We start from the raw sequence: 22,494 nt of genomic DNA, 5'->3' as shown, positions 1-22,494 counted from the left end.
CCAGCTATACACAAAGTAAATAACATACATGTGCAAGCGTAAGTGTGAAAAACAAAGTCCAGAGCACAAAAGACCTAGTGCAGTCCGGGAGAAACAACACTAATTAAACACACCCAAAGGTGGTCTTACACTGGTGATAATCTGTCAGATAAGCCGAGAAATCCTCTGGGGAGCCACCAAAAGTGCTAGCCAACTAGAACCTGGAGGGGCGCAAAACAAAAAACGTGCGTGGGCAAAAACAAAGTTTTTCAAAAACCATTTCATAAATAAAGTTCTAACCCCTCGCCGTAAAACCTGTATACTTCCCAGAAAATAGAGTATACGCATATATATAAATCATGCTCGGAGATATGCCATGCCAAATGCCTCGAAATAAAATGCAAATACTCAGGTAATGCCAAACAATGCCATATAATCTGTTAACCGGAGTCACCTAACGTGACCTGTACAGCTGAATCTAGAGCTCAAATCTCCAACTCACTAACTATACCTGCACACGAGTTGAAACCACCTAAAGTGGTCTGTACGAAAGGATTGGGTGTATAATAAGTACGCTCAAGTGCTACGATCACGTGAAGACTGGGCGAATAATCGCGAGTCACCTACGAGTCGGAACCACCTAAAGTGGTCTGTACGACAGGACTGTGCACCTAACTTGGATCCAAGATGAGTGTGTAGTGCGGGAGGTGAACATCAAGTGAAGGACTGTGCCCAACTCTGGGCGGGAGCACTAACATCGGGGGTGCAGGTTATGAGCTCTCTATGCATCTTAAATCACTACTGAACATAAACATAAACCATAACTTACCTGGCACTTACCTGTGCGTCCGCAACACCAACACACACACACACACACACACACACACATATATATATATATGCAACTAATAATGCATAATTAAATGGACAACATAATGCATGGCATATAAACGTATAAACGTTTCATTTCATTTTCTGGGAAAAATATAAGTATATAGGTATATACGGAAAACCAAAAGCCCACTCACTGGTATGTAGAAGGGTCGTAACCCCCTTACCTCGAGTGACCGCGCTCGTCCTCGGGATAAGTCTCACCTATATGCGAAACAACTATAAATACGTTAATTTTAAAGCACATAACCAACATTACCAAATAACTTCTCATACAATGCTTAAATGGGGTGTATGAATACACCAACGTGATCTACTCAACCTCACGAACATCCCCATACTTTTAAAATAATTTTCCAACACCGCACACACCCCTATGCGCCGACTACGGCACGGCCACACGCGCCGCCCATGCGCAGGCACGTGCCTGGCACACTGACGGCGTCAGTTAACGCCGTCAGGAATATTCTGTTAACTCTGACGGATTCCGTTAATGCTGTTAGGAATATTCCGTCCAAACTGACGGAATATTATGTTGTCTTCTCCGGCCAACCTCCGACGCTGTCGCCGGCGCCGGAAAACTGGGAAAAATTCAAAACTTGATATCTCCTTCGTTTTTCATCCAAATTTCACAAAATTGGTACCAAAATGAAGCTTACAACAAGAGGAACAAATCCATACCACTTTCAAGCACCAAAACCAACAGAATCTCACCGGGAAAACACCACCAACTCCGGCCAAACCTGCAACTCACAATCCCGACGTCCAAAACCTTCAAACGAACCACCCCGAGCCTCTTAAGGATCTCACCAAGCTTCCTACAAGCTTGAAATTCCCAAAAACACAAGAATTAACGTGTGCATGAACAATGACCAAATCAGGGGATCCCAATTTCGACGTGAAAACGAAGGTATCCTTACCTGAAATGGGTATGGTTGAACTCCTAAGGACCTCACGAGCACAAATATGTAGTTTGTTTCCTCGATCCGTGACGATTTCAAGGGATTAAGGTGTTGTCCGTACAAGAAGATAGGAATGGGAGAGAGAGAGAGGTATCGTGACAGGGTAGAGAGAGAGGAATGAGTATGGGTATGTGTGTGGTCAAATTCAACCAAACAAAACTCAAAAACAACCACACAACGAAAAAAAACCATACTAGGGGCAAAATCATCATTTCACCCCTACGGTACGAAAAGTCCGGGACGGGCTGTCACAGATGTGGCACATAAATGGGTCTCATAAGTCATTTTTTTCTCACAAATGGTCATTGAAATTGACCCGCGACATCAAAATGGCCCCTGAAATTGACCCGCGACGTCAAAATGGCCCCTGAAATTGAAAATCGATCAATGTAGTCCTACAAGTAAGTGTCTCGAATCAATGTAGTCCTTCCGTCACAATTATGTCAAAAATTCTGTTATGTATTGATGTGACACATAAATGGGTCACACAAGTCTAATTAAATTAAAAAAATTACAAATAGGTTCAATAATTTAATTGTTAATAAAAAGTTGTCAACCCAAAAACCCAGTCCTGCAATCACCTCTAATCCCAGTCCACATTCATCTACATCATTTCCTCCTATTCTCTAAATAAAAAAAATAAAAAAAAGATCTCAATACACTAATCTTTACACACTTCGATACACTTCATTGAATTGAACCTGGATAGAAATTTTTGGGACATCACCGTTAACATTTAGGCAATCAACATCCTCACAATCTTATCTTAGAGAGCTAGTTGGACACTTCCCTGGTGGTATGGTGACTCAAAGAATGGCGAGAATTGCCTTGAGATAATGAGGTTATAACCGAGGTGCATCTATTGTTGGTTAAAAACTATTTCCAAACCCCTTCTTAGACCTTGGTTAAACCTTGTGCATTTGAGAATTTATGAAAGGGATCTTTTTTCAGAGTAGGCCCTACTATAAGAAAAGAAATTCCATTGTGCAAAAAGGTATTTAAACAACTTTTTAAATTAATTATTAAACCCACATTAGGCCATAACAAATTTTTTTTACAAAATTGTAGTGGAATGATCATATTGATTTGCGACACATATTTCCAAGGACTACATTCATCAATTTTTATTTTTAGGCACTGTTATAAAAATCCTCGCCTAAGCGTTTAAAAATTAAGAAATGGTGCCTAGACCTGATGAGGCGCTTGCCTAGCCCGCCAAGACCCACTTAGGCTCCCGTCTAGGTTGTGACTCACTTAGATAGAAAATAGATAACTTTCATTTTGCATTTTATTTTTTTAATAAATTGTAAGAAACTTATTGAATACTTAAATGAACGTACATTATATTTTTTTTCCCCATGTTTTCATTATGTTCCAATACTTCATAATACATATGTCATTCTATTTTGTAGTTTATGATGAAATTATATATATATATATATATATATATATATATTTTTAAGTATAAACAGACACTTATGTACACGAAATATAATAGATTTACTTAAATTCGCCTAGTCCGCCTAGGCACTAAGCCCCAGCCCGCCACTTGACTTACGCCTAGCGTTTCTTAGAACCTTGATTTTAAGGACCATCTTGATAATGTGGGTCAAGTTCAGGGACCATCTTGATGATATGGGTCAAGTTCATGAACTATTTGTGATAAAAACTCATAAATCTTGTGAGGCTCATTTATGTGCCATATTAGCACTTAACGAAATTTTAACATAATTGTGACGCAATGACCGTATTGATTTGCGACACCTATGTTCATTAGAGGTGCAACTCGGGCGGGTTGTGTCATGCTCCAATCTTGACATACGTCTAGAATCGACACGTGACGTCACCAAATACCAGTATCTCAACATATCCCGCCTCCGGGATGTGGCAAATCACAACTCGAGAATCGAATCGCATAGTAATTTTTCGTATACTTTATGGCCGCATCTAACATCCTCGTTAGACTGCCTACGATACCCTTATTAGGGATCAAGTCATTCGTAATTTGTCGTTCACTAATTTAGACATTTATTCTGGTGCATTCTAACAGGAATACATAGCATTCTGAAATCAATTATTAGAACTTGACATGCATGAAATTACCAAGTTCAGGCTACAAAACAAACCAACATGTCATTCAAGATTCTCATTCCATCCATCATATAAATTCCATGTTTTCAGCACAATACTTCCATCCACAGCATATAACATATCAAATAACCAACGAAGCACATATTATTCTCAAGCCACATTGATCAACTAAAATAATCATAATAATAACAACCATAACCAAGGTCATTCCACAATCCCGTCAATCAATCAATTCATGAATCAAAGATACAAGATATTAGCATTTAATAATGTTAATCAAACAATGCGATAACATATCATTTCACGAATTTAACCAAGGAACTTTATATAATTTTCTACTTGGATTATGACCAATAATATAGTAAATCTATTTTATTTTCACAAGGTCTATTGTGGGTAATTCTCATTCACTTGAATCTACGGTTCTAGACTAACCTTATGGGAATGAGCGAGAGTAAGGATTCTGAACCACTTAACGGAATCCAACAACGTTGGGTTCCGGACCACTTAACGGAACCAAAATATCAAGTGGTTTCTCATAATCTATCCAGACTGTCATATGTAAAATCAATGCCTACATCATGAGAATGGTGCACCGACCAAATGGAACTCGGATAAGCTACGGAGCTTGGGTGAGTGACAATAATACAAGTATGTGATAATCAATAAAAAGAAAGACCATCGATCACAGTTTATAAACCTCAAATATAAGTTCGTACATATGAAAGCATAGTCAAGTCTCTAACAACTCCGAAGGAGTCACCCAGACATCCAATGGCTTTTCCCATTCAAACCACCAAGATTCTCAAAAACCATCGTTCATATGTACATTAAAAACTAGGGCTAGAGGGACGCAGTTTGGCTGAAGCCTACATAAGTAACCAAACAGGAAGTGGCCCCCTATCGCGGATTAACCAAGCAGAGCCACCCCTGAGTAACCATGTAGGTAGTGACCCCCATGATCACACATCACAAATTAACCAAGCATGATCACCCCTAAGTATGTATGGCCATAAGGATCGCCCATCATGGATTAACTAAGCGCGATCTATAAATAATATGGTCCCCCATCGCGGATTAACCGAGCATGGTCAAGATAACCAAATAGGTAGTGACCCCCCATTACAGATTAACCAAGCAAAGTCACACATTCAGAACTGTTAGGTAGTGATCACCCATCTCAGATTAACCAAGCATGATCAGTCCTAAGTATACATGACCATAAGGATCACCCATCACGGATTAACCAAGCGCGATCCATAAATAAGATGGTCCCCCATCTCGAATTAACCAAGCAGGACCATCCATGTACCATTGCTACATGGTGCAGACTCAGTGCCACCTAACCCTGTGACTCTAGGGTAACGGTACCTTACTAATCCTCGTAGTTCTCAACATTTCAAATGTATATTTATAACATAATTCATAAACATTTCAATATGCACTTCAAATCACCTTTTCACAATATTTTCAATCCATGAATCAAATCACATTTAATAAAAATAGATCGATGGCCAATTATAAAATCACATTTTAACAGAAAAACACATTTATAAAACCAAGTGCTATCCAAAAAGGATACTAATATAAGAAAACAGGGTAATAACAATATCACATAAATTAGAGTCACTCACCAGGACAAGTCCGTAAAGCCTCACTGAGTCTCTAGCAATACTAATTCTAGTAATTTAAAAGAAAACTAATGAAAATGGCTTGAAAACTTTGAGTTTTAATGAGAATGACAAAATAAAGGGTAAAGTGAATAGTATCATGTTTGACTTTTTAGTGTAAAAATGTGGTTTTTCGTTAAAGTGAACAGTACCGTGGGTTTTTCGTTAAAACTCCCTAATTTAAATGATTCAATATCTATTAACCAAAAGTCAACTTCCGATCAACGGTCGGGTCCACATGCCTATGTAATTTGATCCGGAAGATCCGCACATCGGATTTTGGATTCGTAATCTTCTAAAATCCACATTATGCCTTTAGAACAACATACTAAAATTTCATCACAATCCTGACGGTCAGATCGTCGATTCATATTTTGATCAAGTAATGTATCATAATGAAATTAGGTTCAAACGATCAAACCACGTCATATGAATATCAACTACAAATTCAGGACATCTAATTGGACTTAGAAAGGTATCGTTGGCCCACTGACCAAAGTGCCACCGCCGGTGGCAGTCGGCCGCCCCGACTCATCGGAAGTTCAACAATTTCCAAAAATTACCAAATTTTACAGGCAAGTATATCTCAGTGAGGGAAGCAATTTTCATACTTGTGGCCAAGTCCAATTCGGCTGGGAAGTGTCTCAGGTTGGGCGGGTTGGAAGGTCAACCCAACCCTAACCCAACTTTTACAATTCGAGATCGGGTTCAGGGTTGGGTTTTAATCGGGTTTGGATTTACTTGGATTGGGTTCGGGTTGCCCAACTTTTTCAAAATTAAAATTCAATTCCTCAAATTGTATTCGTTATAAAGTTAAACTAAATATGAATGTTTCAACCATGCAAAGTTTGAATTAAAATACAAGAAATACCAAAGCTAGTACTAACTTGGACATTTGCTACCGTATATAATGTTAATTCAACTTGTAGTCTGAGATGGTGATTCGCTTACCAGAATTCAAGGCTTGATTAACTAAAGTTCCTCAGGTTCAGCAATTTGATGGAAGTCTCAAATTAAATGTAATGCTATAACCATTTGATATGAATATAAAAGAAAGGTTCAAGCACGACATATTTGCTAAAGGCCACAACCAAGATCATATGTTGTAGAGGAACTTACAAAAACTTAGCATACCCCATTATTTTCAAGTGTGTCATCACCTGTAATAAAGTTTTTCTGCACACCAGGTTCTCCTCTCCCCATAGTATATGTCGGGTTCAGACAGGGCAAATGATCAACCCAACTCAACCCAATCAATGAGCGGCTTGGTAGGTTATAACTAAAAAAAACCCTGCTTGTTCAGGGTTAAAGTCTGGTTGGACATGGGCGGTTCGGGTTGGCCCAACCAAAATTACACCTACATTAATTGATTTTCAATTTCAGATACCATCTTGAGTGTGAGAATCAATTTTAAGAAGTATTTGTGATAAATCCCATAATTAATTTATTTTTGAAACTTAAAAAGAAAAGGAAATAGAATGGAGGGAGATAAGGGTCCACGGAAGAAATAATTTAAGAGAGAAGGGGCAAATAATGAAAATACGACGAGAATGTAGAGATATAAAGTACCACTGTTCCCTAAACCCCCAACCCTAACTTTTCTTCTCTCTCCCTCTCTCCTCCCCCCAAAGACCCCCCCCCCCCACCCCAACCCTCTTTTTCCCTCTCTCCCCCTCTCCCCTTCTCTCTCTCTCTCTCTCTCTCTGATAGATATCGCCTCCGTCAGTTGTCATCACCTCTCTCTCTCTCCAAATTCCAACTTCGAAGAAAACGCAGAGAGGCCGGAAGGGCCTGAGTTATGGGGAAATACATGAAGAAATCGAAAATTTCCGGCGACGTAGCCGTGATGGAGGTCTCCATTTCGCCGCAGTCCTCTCTCGGCGTTCGGACCAGAGCCAAAACCCTAGCCCTCCAAAAGCTCCAGCAGCAGCAGCAGCAGAAGCAAGAGAATCAAGATCAATCCCCCGCCGGAGAATCGGACTCAGATAGCTCCTCCCTGTACTACCTCCAGCTGAGGAGCCGCCGTCTAGAGAAGCCCCCGTTGCGAAACGACGCCGTCAAGAAGCAGAGCCAGAGCGGCGGAATTAATGAGCCCTCGGAGAAGCCCAGAGGAGGCTGCTGCGGGGAAAGCCGACGGCGGCCGGTGGAATCGAGGCCCAAATCCAGGCTGAGCGTGGGCTCGTCGGTGGAGTTGGACTGGGCTGGACCCGTTGAGAGGAAAGAGAAGGAAGGGGAGGAGGGGTGTTTTGGTAATTTCGGAAGTGGAGCAGAGTATGGTAACGATTTGGGGGTCGAGGCTTCGTTTGGGGAAAACAACTTGGATTTTGAAGCCAGAGACAGGTAAATTTTGCTTCTTTATTTCTTTAGCTCAAATGGGATGGTTTTCTTTCTTCTGTTCTTGTTTGCATCTAAATTATTTTTAATTTAATTATTTTTTATTTTAAATATTGATGCTTAGCACTGGTTTTGTCTGTACTTTTTGCCTAATGTTGATATGAAATATAATTTTCTTGATTAATAATTGTTGGCTTTTAATAATATAGGAAAGGCAATATTTTAAGCTTTTTCAGACTTGAAAAATGGCCATTTCCCTCCACCTCTTCCCTCGCAAGAAATGGGTTTTATTTGAATTTTTTTTCAAACTTTTCTTTCAAATATAAAGTTTTTAGCTTTGGCTTTTGGGCCACACTGTCAAAGTCATCTGCTTTTCAGGGTTCCTAAAATTTCATCAGCTTCTTTGTAAAGCCGATTTATTGCTTTTAACTTAACTAGACAGTGAAAGAATAAGAAGATATACTTGAGCAGATATCATATAGATTATATATAATTGTGCATTATCTTTGTAGAGCTAGTTTCAAAATCATGTTTTGGCAATTTAGTCTGCATCTGTTAGTACTCATTAGGACTGAGGCGACGACACAAGGGACAAACTATTATTGTTATTCTTTGGATGCGTCTATTTTCTCTCTTTTGATTTGCAAAATAGCATTGATCTCAAACGCTGGGGGTGTCCATATGATGATGAGGTGAGGGAAAATTAAACAATCTTTTGCAGTACCGACAGCAATCGCTCTTGGGTTTCATTTGTGTTAGAGCATTAACATATCGTTTTCATGGGGCCTATTTGCCTCTCAAACATTTAAGTTGGACACCTCTTTTTTGGGGTTACTTGTATAGGTGACAAAAACTTCCAGATCTCGTGCCTTTAATGGCTTGCATACACTGCCAAAATGTAATTTGTTTTATTTAGTACACTTTTATTTCATTTCTTTGTTATTAATATCACATGGACACCAAAAGAAAACACATTTTGGTCCCTTTTTGTGGGATGAAGGTGGTCCCGGGTAATAATATTTTTGTAGATTAAGATTTCCCTTGAATCGTGTACAATTTGTATGTTCTTTTAGATTTTTGTAAGTGATGTTCAGATGTAAGATTGCAGGGTTGATATTGTTTTTTCCATGTCTAATACAGGAGCACTAGAGAAACCACGCCGTGCAGCTTCATAAGGGAGTCGGACACAATAGGAACCCCCGGTTCCACCACAAGGCGGACGAGTTCTATTTCAACTCACCAGAGAGTTAGAAACGATGTGCAAAGAAATATCCCAACCACGCTTGAGATGGAGGAGTTCTTTGCCCGACATGAGGAGGAGCAACAGAAAATCTTCATTGAGAAGTATGCTAGTTAAATTGCAAAACCAACTTTAACTGATTGTGATTCATGTTAACTGAAATAGATTAGCAATCTACATGGACCCCCAAATACCGTGAAATCCTCATATTTGGTGGTTGGGTTTTCGCAGGTACAACTTTGACATCATCAACGATTTACCCCTTCCCGGAAGGTATGAATGGGAGCAAGTGATTCCCTAAGCGGGGCCTGCCTATATATTTCAGGTTCTGATACCAGAGTATCTCAGTTGTTATCCATTAGAAGGACGTGCCGGGAATTAGCGGGTGCAGCATCCGAAATCAACCTTTTAAGCCCATGCCAAGGGAACTTATATGAGTATGACCGTCATTCGACGAATAATAACAGAGCTATGAAGTAGTCGATAGCGTATAAAACCAAATTCTTTGACAAAAGAATGAAGGGGCTCCTTTGAGAAGATATCGGGAAAGAGTGCCTGGTTCTGTGACATATCTAATTTACTAGATTTTCACTTTGTCTTGTCTGAAATGAACTGCTGTCAATATTTAGGGTAGGAACGACTCAAAGGGTGCATGTGCTCTTTGGAGGTTAATAAACGTAACTCAATTTCCTTTTCCCATCTCTCTCGTGTCGTTTCATCTGTTGACGATGACTAATTAAATGGATGACAAACCCTAAAAACCCTTTCGGTGTTGTGGGTCTTTGATGTTGATGATGATGTTTCCATGTAGGAAATCTCATGTAAGATTGCCGCCTTCAGATTTTGGTTGTTTTCTTGTTACAGGTAAGACTCTTCTGCATTGCTTGTTTTGACTTGTTGCAAGGAGTTAGATTTTATGATGGATATTGGTTAGGGTTTGGAGTTATCTTTGTCCATGGACCCGATTGGACTCATTTGGACTGGTTGGTTGGACTAGACTGGCATGTGAAATTGTTTCCATTAGTTTCTGTGTTCAACTTGTTGAATTAGGGTTTGGAAGTTTTGAGTGCAAAAACTGGTCCATCTGCCCAATCGATTCAGAAAATAATGGCGGACATGGGAGGAGATTTACCTCACAGACAAGTTACATCTTGACACAAACTTGACCTTTTTGTATTGCTGTTTATACGAATGTACTTGAGTAGTATTAGAAAAACTTAAGAGCTCCGGGCCTCTTCCATGGCTTTTTTTATCATATAAACTGTCGTTTTACCCTTGAACTATTACTTAAGTTAAAATTGATGTTTGGTAAATTAATTTTCTGAACTATTTGAACTCAACCAATAAACCTCTCATTGGCATATTCGATGAAGTTTCATCCACTTTACCGTATGTCAAATAGTGGCACGACTTTACCCTCAAGAGTGAATTACGTGTTGCACACGTGCTAATATTTGACGATAGAGTTGCTGCAATTTAATTGAAGCTAACGGTGAGGGGTTAAGTGACTAATTTCAATTAGTTTAGGAAGTTAATTTACCAAAAAATAGTTCAAATGATCAGTTTCAACTAGAGTAATAATTCAGAGAATCAATTTTAACTGGGTTATAGTTCAAAGGATCAATTTTGAACTGTGATCCGCAACCATTTTGTCTTCTCTCCTCTTAAAAGTTTTGTGGTTGCAAGGCAAAGCTATGGAAGTAGGTGATTCAAGTGTCAAGTGGGCATTTACTTTTACTGAGTTGCGAGCGTGAATGAAGGCATGAGCGTATGCGTAGACCGTTGTGGGGGATTTGAGTGGTTTTTGGTTTCAGTTCACATGGTACGTTCTGTGCAGTGACTGCATCACTGCCATCACACAATGATGTTTTAACTTAGATTTGCTGCTGTCCACTTCTCTCATCTTTCATATTCCTTCTGTAAAAGTTTTTTGTTTTTATTTTAACACAACAGTAAAAACTGGCGATCCAACTGCAACGGTGCCCAAGTGGTGCAACTTCTTGAGCTAAGCTACTGTAGCACTACATCACTACGGTCTATATTATTCGGAGGCAGATTCTTTGCCTTCCCACTTCTCGTGCCCTTCCGTGCCTTTTTATTTTGTGTGGTCACGGTTAAGCCACGTCAACATTTTATATTGTTTTTTTTATAGAGATAATAAGACAAAAATGAATAGTAATATAAAATGTTGACGTGGCTTAACCGTGACCACACAAATAGGAGGGCACTAGAAGTGGGAGGGCAGAGAATCTGCCTCTATATTATTCATCTCAGCTTTTAAGTGAGAGGTCATAAGTTTGATTTACATGAATAACAAGTCTGGAATTAAATTATTGCTAAGCCATCGTGTGGTTTAGCCCAATCTCTCAACCTCAATATTATTGTATCAAAAGAAACTGGAAAAGGATTCTCGCCAAATCCTTTTCCTGGGGATCCCATGATCGTGACTGTTTATCGTACATCGTGCGGTTAGAAATCATTTAAATTTAAAATTTAAAATTAAATATAAATACTACCTAACGAAAACTGACCGCACAATGTACGTTGAACGATCACAATCACGGGATCCCCAAAAAAAGGATCCAGGATCATTTCTGGATCATTTTCCAAAGAAACTAACACTAGTCTAGTGCCTGTTGGTATGCATCTCTATTTATAAGCGAGGTCTCAAGTTCAATTCACTTGGATAACGAGTTTGGTATTCATTGAATAATTTAGCCTAAATACCTTCATGATGGTTTAAGTAGTTATCATCCAACCCAATGCATATTGATAACCCAAGTCACCCAAAGTTTAGCCCCATTACCCATACCATAACATGGGTTCTCGACCGGAGTCGATTCTTACATGTAACCGGAAATAAAGAGATGGGACATATCTCGGTCACACTCAAGTTTTTCTCATACTGGACTTGGCAAAGAGAACTCGAGCAGTTTTTTGCGAAAAAGAGAAGTATGGGACGATCCGAATATCAAGCCATCTTATGGAAACTCATCTAAAAGACAGTAATCGTACATAAAATGCACACAGAAATTAACCCTAACAAATCCCGAGTTCATCAGCACAACTATTGAACGTAATTGCATGCTATTACCAGTACGTACGTTTTTGCGGGACCAACCAATAATCCTACTGCTAAAAAGAAATGCAGAATGCAACTCAAGTCATGTTATGGCATTGGAGACCCTAAGTTTGCTCCGAGTTTCGACCCTGACACGTCAACGTTACGTTCACTGACATTTGAAATGGAAGCTGGAAACCTTGTTTCTGATACGACCCGCTCGAAAATCACCCCTAGATAAATTAAATCAAGAAATCCTAGTTAATGAGTGTGTACGCGCGTATGCAGATAGTAAACTTGCCGTGAAAAATATAGTGATGGACTAGTATGCACCTCTATTTCTAGCTTGAATTTGTACATTGATCTTCTGTATTTTTCCAGAAAAACGACGGGAAACAGTTCTGTGTTTACACTTTATTGTTTAATCCAATTTCTTAGCTCCTCTCTTTGCTCTCCGCAACCTCAGAAACAAGAAGTTCTGCAAAAGAATTATATACCACCGACGAAATTACAAGCTGCCTTCGTGCCAACATCCAACCTATAGACGACGAAGCATGCATGGAGGTGGAAGAGATTGTCGTTTGAAGGAGTATCATCAGTGATGTTACTTATCACCCTCAAGGCCTGAGAATGTACAACCAAAATGTTGTCCAAATCGGCTTTGGTGAGGTTGTTAATCATAACAAAGAAACTTTTCCGGTAGAGGTAAAGGTCTTGTATACAAACTAGGAGCACTACTTAGAAGTACGCCAGTGTTTCCTTACTTCTGAGGCTGAGTAGTGTAGGGAGCAGCACGCGTGCCAGTGTTCCAGTAATCGCAGACAACAGAAAGATCAAGATTGGGTCTACAGAATCAGTCCGTATGGGAGAAATTGAGACTATCACAAGTAGTGAAAGGAGGCTGTGTATAAGACTACTGTGCTGCCAATGACCAGGGTGTGAAGGTAAGGCTACTAGCGTCGGAGGCTTCATGCAATATTCCTTTCTCTTACAGCCAGAACGACACTCTTACTACCGGGGAAATAGTTAACAGCAACATCGACGATGGAATTTACACTCTCGTTAATACCTTCGACTTCAAGTTTGACACCAAAGAGGAAAAACTATGATATTCCACTAGTAATTAGTATTGCCCTTGTACTTGTCATCGATTCTTCATTAATGTTTCATGTGAGCGATTGCGATATTTCCGTTGTTTGATAATTTCCAATAAAACCGAATCAATGTCTTGAGTTTCGAATGGTACCATTTACAAGAATAAATTACAACGTATCTTGTTCTTTGGTTTTTGCTTTTTTCTTGTATGCAGATGAGTTCTAGGCCAGTGCAATCCAAATCCGACCAACATAAGCTCCATAACCGAAAATTGCGGCCCATTTTGCATAGCACGTCACAAAACCAAATCCAATTTCCATAAAACTACATATTGGTACGTCTAGACGAGTGACTTTAAAGTTTTATTGAACTTAGAATGCACTACAACAACTAGATAGATGAAATCGACCAAAAAAATATAATAGATAGATGATTGAAATGTTTCATTTTTTGTTTAGTTCCTCTGTAGCGTTTGGTAGTATCTTTGTAGTGCTTGAGTAGTTCGTCGATAGTGTTACAGTGAGTTGTTAGCAAAGCAGTCTAAATTTCCATGAATCAAGTGAAATTCCGAAAAAATATCAGATTGATGGAGTTTGGATCGTAAGGTGACGAGATTTGTCTACTTGTTTGACTAAATATGATTACTGATTGGGAGCCTGCACGCCTTGGCTCGGGTTCAGGTCATGGAGACCTGGGTTCCCACTCCAATCCCCTGCTCCAGTCCCGATGCTAGATCACAGGGTCCAGATCTTCACAACGCCCCCTCAATCTACGACAAAGTCGACCAACAGAAGCTTAAATAAAGACAGTACAGAAATTAGCGTTAACAAGTCAGTGGTTCATCAGCACAAGGACTGAATGGAATGGATAAGTTTCCATGTTCTAACCATATACGTACGTTTTTGTCCAGCGGAACAGTCCTACTACCCAATACATCCCTACTGCTAAAAAGAAATGCATACTGCAATTTATGTGATGCTATGGCGTTGGAGGCGCTAATTTTGCTCCCTGCTTTGCCTCTGACATTTCAACTTCACATGCACTGGTATTTGTAGACTTCTCAGTTCTCCACTGCCATTTCTTTGATCCTCTCTTGCTGTATGGCACGCAGCTCGTATCTGATAATCAAATCAAGAAATCACGTTTAATGAGTGTGTATGCATACGCAGATACTGAACATGTTCTCGGCAAGCAAAACATCGCATAGTTCAAAAGCGTAACGACGCACATGTCTTGACAAAGTATAGTGATCGCCACTTGGACTCATATCATTTTATGCACCTCTGTTTATAGCTAGAATCTGTAAATTTGAAAAAGTACAGTGATGGTCACATTTAACAATTCTGATTTTAACATGACTATTTAGCTAAGCATCATCCTGTTGTCAGCAACTTTCAGGGATCGAAATAAGCTTCAGGTGCGAGTGTGCAAGCAGTGACAACAGCATTTCAACATTGTCGACATCTACTATAAACTTATAAGCCTTATAACGCCAGACTAAATCAAGAACTCGGTGCTATCTGATTCACAACAGAGCACATTTTGTTCCTTCAACTTCATATGCTTGTTAGATATAAGATTCAAACAGAGGTACACGGACTTCTGTGCAGTCCAAGCCTATTTGTTTGACCAAATCAAATCCAAATGAAAGTTGAGTATTCAAGTTTATTGAGATGATTGGATCGTTTTTGTTTGATTTGTTTTTCAAAACCAGCCTTCACTGACCCTACGATAGGAAGAGAATACAAGTCTAGAGCTCCATCAGGAGCAATCATGTTCCAAACACTAACAACATAATTGGCTCAAAATATTCAACTTAAACCACCTAGACGAATACTCCTAAATCCCATCAACAACTAATCAATCATTCCAGAATTGAACCATGATCTCATCAGATAACATTGGTGCAAACTGATTGAAAATCTGAAACTTGTAAAATACTTACGCCGCCACTTGTTTCTTGACAAGCATAAAGTACACTCTCCAAAATTCATGTTCCTTCAGGTAGCGGGGGCATAGCTTATATCTCAGATGTGAAAGCTCCTGAAAATACGAAAGATCCAATTCATAAATATACTCTTAAAGGGTTGTACAATGCAGTCCAGGTCCAAGTTAAGTAACTAACAAGAAATCTAGATAAGGTATCTGGAACATCTCATGCGATCGAACTTCCTGAGCTACTTGGACTAATACCATTTCTTATTTGTCCTACAAATTCAACACAACTAAAGGCACCAACCATTAAAAAAAAGCAATTGCAAATTGCTAGAGAACATCCTAAAGGCCAAGGAGCAGCATTCTACAATTGTTGATATAAAGTTACATGCTTCACTAAACCAACTTTAGAATTGTGAATTTGACATCAAATTACAAAAGATACTAAACATAAACAATGAGCTAGAACTCAAACCTTAACTCTTGAAAGCACAATGGTGGCATGCCTTTCCTGCCATCCAGACAGATCTTCATCTTCTTCAGCTCCCTCACCATCTGCACCGCCATCGAATCAATGCAAATTTCACTCCATTAACAAGAAAAGAAAGAACCCATTACAGTCCTTATCCCGACAAAGAAAACCCAGCTTATAAATTTTCATTATTACCTAAAAATCAAATTAACCTAAGAAAAAACCAATTATCAAGCTCAATAATTACCGTCTAAAACACCAAAGAAACAATAAAAATTAAAATTAATTCAGAAAGGTGTTATCTTTTATATACCTGGAAGTGGGAAATTCCTGAAAGTGTCCAAAGTGAAGGACTTGACAAGATCGACCAATTGCTCTGTGACTCCCAGCTGCTCTTCTTCCTTTTCGTTTTGTTGGGGAAGGAGGGTTTGCTCTGAGGGATCTGGGTTTTTGTTCTCCTCGCTATTCTTCAAGAGTTTGCGTCGGAACCACGAAGATAAATCCATTGGCGATGACAGAGCGCATGGTAGTGAAACACAAAGATGATGAACAACTGAATTTTTATTTTTTATAGTTCGTAATCTGCTGCTTTCTGGCTTATCGTAACAAATTGCTGCGAACTGGACTAGTGGTCAACGGCCCGACTATACTTGACGTGCAATATGGGCTTAACTTTTAAGAAATTATTAACGAGCTAGTGAGTAAATTTTTATATACTTACGATATTATCTATAGTGCGGTAAGAAAATCGTGATAAGTCTCATAATAAACTATTAATATCAACTTAATTCGAATTTACTCTTGGTGAGAAATAGATTTAGGATCTTGCACTTGCAAGTGAAAAAGAATATTATTAGATGCGTGACAGAAAGAATGGAGATGTAAATAAGTTGAGGTAAAGTTGGCATCGAGGCATTTAATGAAAGATATTGGCCAATTTAAAGAATCTTCATTTCTTAAAAACCTTTACAGCAAATGTCCATGGTTGAGTGAAGAGGCAATGTTTGGACCTGAAATAACAATTTGGGGATAAAAGGGTCGACCCAAGAACCATAAACCTTGACCCAATATGCATCCTTCGGCCAATGGGCTTTTACCCTATAGATTGGATCAGTTTGACCGAGTCTTTATGAAGTAAGGATTGTGAAAAGGTTAAATGTGGGTGGCACGATCAATTCCTATACAAATTGAAATTGCTAAGGATTACAATAAGCCTTGGTAAATAGGAGTTATCTTGGCGATCAGAATGCCTATATAATCCGATAAAGATGAATGAGTCTCGTAATGGGACTAGGTTCAGAGTCCTGGTGAGAATCAAAGAGCCCAAGACTGGATGAAAATGAAATTTCAGCTGAAAGGGGATAAGGGACTATTCAAGCAAATGTTGAGCATGCACAGTCCAATTACGACTTTACCTCCTCAGTCTTTTTATCATGGAAGCCTGCTCTATGCATAGAAGAGGCTCTGCAACATTGAAAGTCCCTCAACTTAACAAACAACTCAAACGGTCTACGCAAAACCCTTTTCACACTTTTGAAAAGAAAAGAAATAACTATCCTAACCTTCCCGTCAACACATCTTCAGTTTAGACTAACAACATTGCAACACTGTGTTGATAACCAATGACATCTTTAGTTTGGACTAACATCAATGGAGCTGTAGAATCAAGCGATCAATGAGCATTTTCAGTTTGGACTAATAACACTGCTTCTAGTTGTTTAGTTATCTACCCAAGTCTCAACCGTTGAAGAGCTTTTAACTTACTCACCGAAAGAGGTCACTTCATTAACTTCCTAGCGAAGTGGAGTGTTTTATAATTGATTACTCTTAGGTGCATTTTGCAGTTCGACATCAGATGGTTGAACCATGTGCACTATAAAAACGCTCATCTCCTTTAAGTACATGTGTCCCTACAGTCTGATACTAATTCGCCGCACCTATTCTCGTGATATAGTCGAGTTAGCGGGACATGGTGCAAGAGATACTGAACTTCGCAGTGGTCTAGGCAACCTTGTCTTCAGGTTCTATAACCCAATGCCAAGACATGTTCCTTTATCAGCCGTAATCACTTAAGTATAGAAGTCAGCAGCTTATTTGACACCACCACCACTACTTCTATTCTACGCGCCTGACCAAACTCGTTCGTGAGTTAGCACGCCCGCATTCACTAGAAGGACATAGTTAACTCATAGTTACTTGGCCTGCATGCCACGTAAGCTTTGTAATTTCTAGGGTCAACACAATCCTAACGCAATGAAAAGATAGAGGAGTTAGAGGAAGAAAAAAAGATTGTGAAGATCACTTACCACAAATGTTGTTGTGTAGATTATTGCCGAAGTACATAAGATGAGAATGTGAAAGATAAATCTCACATCAAAAGGGACCAAACCTTCACTGACTTATAGAAAATTAAACTACTCCTCATATTACTAATTTTTATAATAAAACTCGTAGATCAACTGGTACATCTAGTCGTTCATCATAGCTAGGGCTTAACAGATCGATGTACTAAAATCTGTAAGTATGAAAACATGTAAGAGGGTGGATAAAAGTTCTCGTGAAGCCCATCAAAGGACTATTAATGGGCCCTTAAAAACTAGAGGCCATCAAACAACGAGGATGGGTTCTTTGCATTGTAGGTCCTTTGTGAAGCCTTTCCAAAATTGTAGTTTTTTCATTAGTGATCTTATCTTTATGAAGTTGTCAAAGTTCTAAAAATCTGAAAAATTGAGCTTAAGATCTATAAAACATCCAAAACTTGAGATTTTTTTTTTTGGGGTATGATTTCTCTGTCAAAACTTAACTCCATTTGAAATCGTATCCACCAAAATTAGACAATTAGATCGAATACGTGGTCCTCAAAATTGAGAGAAAGGAGCATACAAAAATAGATAGAGCTTACGAACCATACCTTTCATGATCTTGTACGTATGACTATGTGACATTTGAATTATGTTACATATATGACCAAACAAAATCAATAATTTAGAGGATACAGTGTCACATCTCAATTGTGTGTAACTATAATTTGTAACTACTATATATGAATATAGTCAGTGGCAGAGCCATGACTAATTGACAATGGAGGCATAATAATAAGCTCTAAGTTCAACCGAAAATATTAAAAGTGAAGATATTTATTCCATTTAATCAGGAGTGCATTTTTACTGTCACCCCTATTATCACCGTTAGATGATTTTGAATTTTGAGATTTGTGCCTATCGATTACACAAATCTCGAAATTCAAACTGATCTAACAATGATAAATAGGATGGTGAGCATACACCACACTAAATAGTGGTGAGCAAAAATGCTCTCCTTAATCAGTTTGTGTGTGAGACCTTTTCCCTCTGGCTTTCTAGCTAGTTTTCCCTTGGGCATGAACCAGCGGTCAAGAAATCTTCGTATAAAGGCTATGCTTGGTTGATCAGTAAGGGATTTTAAGTTGCTGGGTTTGGATTGGTTATGGGTTCAGGACTATTATTCGTGTGGGAAAATAAAAGCTTATTGTGGTCACTTGCATCCATTGACTCTATCCTAACTACGCTATTGAATATATAGTAAACCCATGTATAGTTGGAGCACGTAAACTGTAGCATTGGATGCCTTTAATTAGGGTTTGTTAATTACTTTGTTTGTGTCTCATCACTAATTGGTAATTACTTTGGAACACTTGGCGTGCAAGTGTACTCTAATGATGGGGACTCACTTTCCTTAAGACCACCACTACCACAATACAATGCACGCCTTCAATCCTCAATAATTTCCATCATCCTTAATATATGGCCTATATATCTCTATGAAAAAGGTAGTTTGTGAAAGGGTGCATGGTGGCAAAAGGTCTCTAAACTTTATCCTATGTTTAGCTTTCGTCCATATATTTTTATATTAGGTGTCAAACGAAAATGATCCTATCATTCGGCGATTGTGAAACCTAACTTAGGTTAAAAGCTACACAGGTCGTCATTTGATACAATATAAGAGTTGAGTTCTATATATATTGAGAAGGAAACAAAATTTGACTTCACGTAAATCATGCATATTCAAACCTTAGAATTCATTCATAAAATCGACCACCATCCTTAACTTTAGGATCCTACTCTCCATGCATTTTATTACATACATGCATTCATATATTATATTATATTATATTATCGTTGGCATTGAAAATTATAAAGTTTATGTGGCACATAGTAACTAAGAGCTATACATCATCAATGGCTTGAATGCTGATGCGGGCGTGCCAATTTGCCCTCGAGCTCGACTGGACAAATAATTAATGTGGTGATGTGATAGGATACGCTACTTACTTCTGTGTCGAGCACCTTCGACTGATGAAGGATAGTCTCAGTCTTGAGTTCTAAAACGTGAAGACAAGGTTATGCAAATCAATGTGAAGTTCTGAATTTTGTGTATTAGGTTTGGCAAACTCAACTATATTGATAATAATATACGTTTGCCGAATCATATCAAGCTGTATGAACAAAGATACTCAAGGAGATGAGTGTCTTAATTGTAAAGGTGGTTCTGTTGTCTGCATGCCAAACTCCGAATATGACATGAGAGTGACAAATAATAAAACACCTCATTTTGCCGAGAAGACTAATGAAGTGATCTCTTTCAGCGAAAGAATTAAAGATTCTTTGCCGGTTGAGACTTAAAATAAATAGTTAGCCGCAGACTTAGAGAGAATCTCCATCTATCTAGTCGTTGAGACTACTAAGGCAAACTGGTTCTATAGCTCCTACCCCCTTATTATGCAACTCGCACTATGATTTTGAATCTAGACTTATTATGCGATTAGTTCAAACTTCATCCGAAAGCCAATCTTGACCTTGAAGCACTTAATTCAAATCTATTAGAAACCAATCTTGATCCTCGAACAATCCACTCCACCAGCAATTCAATACCAGGATGAAATTCACAGCCTCATTTCTGAGCTTTCTATCACCTCGGCCCAAGCCAGAATTCTAGCCCCAAACGATTCTATGTGTGTGTCTATATATAACAAAACACATATCATTGTCACGCATGGTTCGATGACTTTGACTTGAACCAAATAAGTTTTTGTTTGCATCTACATTCAACACATGTTAAAGGAATGGTGGTGGTTGTATTGAGAATAATTTATATGGCATGACATTAATTTTGTTATGTGTTATTTTGTGTTAATAAAATAAAGACATGCAAACAAAAAATTTACGCATATTTTTATTTTATTAACACAAAATATCATTATAATTGTATACTCATGTTATAATATCTTGTAAATGGTAGTGGAAGATCAAATCAAATGATATCATAGCAAATGTAATAATATGTGGTCGGATCCACATGTAGATCGCCTTGCATTAAAGAACCCTAAACATATATGACCCACAGCAGGTGGAGGTGGTGGGTAATAATCACAAATCAAAATCATAGAATTATCAAAAGTGGTCACGCCACTCTCTTCCTTTCCAAATTTTAAATCTTTCTCTCTTTCTTCTTTTTGACCTTTTCTTTGTTTGCTCTTCCTCACGTGGATTGTGCAAATTTTTCTTGAGGGAGAATGGATTGCATTACTTTTCACCTGTTATTATTTTAAATTACTCTAATTTCTAAAAAATCTTAAATTCAAATGCAAAATGAGTAGAATCTTGGCATGACCAACTGTCATAAATTTTCGGTCGTGTGAAGAAAATTCCTCCCATAATAGATCTTAATTTTTAAAGTTTGTTTTGATTCTAAATATTTCTATATTCCATGCAATTTCTCATAAATTCATAGGGCAATGTAGGGTATTGCTTGGATGAAACTAAAGTTATTTCATGACTCATTTCTTACCTTATTGCTATAAGAACTTTTTTTTTTGTTGTTGTTGATAAAAGACGATATGATTTTCATTAAAAGTCATAAATAAGCTACTCGATACAAGGAATGAAGATAGCCTCCTTAATTAGATCACAAATCAAAGAGGATGTTTCATCAAACAAGTACGATCAACTCTGGAATGAACTTAGTTAAATGGTTTGCTAAAGCAAGGTCATAACTTAGTAGGCAGAGGATGCTTATAACTTAGTTAAATGATTCACTGAAGTATTTGGGTTTTCTTTTGTTAATGAGCAAAAACCCCACGATTTAATACCTTGTGGGCTTACTATCTAAAGATCATTTCAAGCCGTAATGTGTTAAAATAATGTCATTTAGTACTATGTTCTAGTGATATTCATCTTCACTTCTAAGTGAGAGGTCTCACATTCGATTCTCTCCAAAGGCAAATTTGAACCTCATTATTGCTAACCCCTTATGAGGCTTAGCCCACTTTTCCACCTCCTTAGTGTAAATAATATCGTTTGTTAAAAAAAAAATGTGTTAAAGTAATCAAAGCTTAATTATCTGTAATCATCTGCAAATTACAGATCTACATGCTCACTAAAAGCATTTTTAGCCATTTTTAAAAACACATTGGAGCATTCATATCCCATTATTACTCACCATTTTATTTTTAATTTTTTTACCACTGTCTTTCTTTCTTTTTTCTTTTTTTCCTTCAAACAATAAATCTTGTTAGATTAGTTATTGACGAGATTTGAACCCATATTATTATGCAAGAACTCAACTTCTTTATATCACTGTGATAAAATGCCAATTGCTCACGTTTTTTAATTTTTTATGAGGTAGAGGATATTTTTCACTCAAGGAATCGTTCACTTTTACAGACATTTACAGGGGACAAAAAGTACAGTAAAACATGTCAAAGTGTCAAACCAAAATACCTACTT

The 22,494-nt window shown here is 38.1% G+C and overlaps 1 protein-coding gene and 1 non-coding gene across 2 annotated transcripts; one reads left to right on the top strand and one right to left on the bottom strand.

The window, feature by feature from the left end:
• Positions 1-7,258: 7,258 nt before the first annotated feature.
• LOC103927710 (cyclin-dependent kinase inhibitor 3) lies at positions 7,259-9,959 on the top strand. Its single transcript, XM_009336656.3, has 3 exons — positions 7,259-7,933; positions 9,068-9,271; positions 9,399-9,959. The coding sequence occupies exons 1-3, from the start codon at positions 7,392-7,394 to the stop codon at positions 9,466-9,468; spliced, it is 816 nt and encodes a 271-aa protein (XP_009334931.2). The 5' UTR covers positions 7,259-7,391; the 3' UTR covers positions 9,469-9,959.
• Positions 9,960-14,103: 4,144 nt separating this feature from the next.
• LOC103927709 lies at positions 14,104-16,298 on the bottom strand. Its single transcript, XR_007254281.1, has 4 exons — positions 16,044-16,298; positions 15,734-15,813; positions 15,269-15,366; positions 14,104-14,441 (listed from the first exon to the last, which is right to left on the bottom strand). It is a non-coding gene; the product is annotated as an uncharacterized LOC103927709 (transcript).
• Positions 16,299-22,494: the final 6,196 nt, after the last annotated feature.

This window comes from the organism of the source record quoted next, unplaced genomic scaffold, assembly GCF_019419815.1.
Source record: "Pyrus x bretschneideri cultivar Hongxiangsu unplaced genomic scaffold, Pyrus_bretschneideri_v1 Contig7, whole genome shotgun sequence".
Taxonomy (NCBI): Eukaryota; Viridiplantae; Streptophyta; class Magnoliopsida; order Rosales; family Rosaceae; genus Pyrus; species Pyrus x bretschneideri.
The sequence above is the reverse complement of the archived record's forward strand: the minus strand, read 5'-3'. Positions and strand labels throughout refer to the sequence as shown.

Bases quoted from the DNA above. Each gene is read 5' to 3' on its own strand.
- LOC103927710 (XM_009336656.3), top strand. From the start codon at position 7,392: ATGGGGAAATACATGAAGAAATCGAAAATTTCCGGCGACGTAGCCGTG. The intron at 7,934-9,067 runs GTAAATTTTGCT...TGTCTAATACAG, and splicing joins GATTTTGAAGCCAGAGACAG to GAGCACTAGAGAAACCACGC. The intron at 9,272-9,398 runs GTATGCTAGTTA...GGGTTTTCGCAG, and splicing joins CAGAAAATCTTCATTGAGAA to GTACAACTTTGACATCATCA.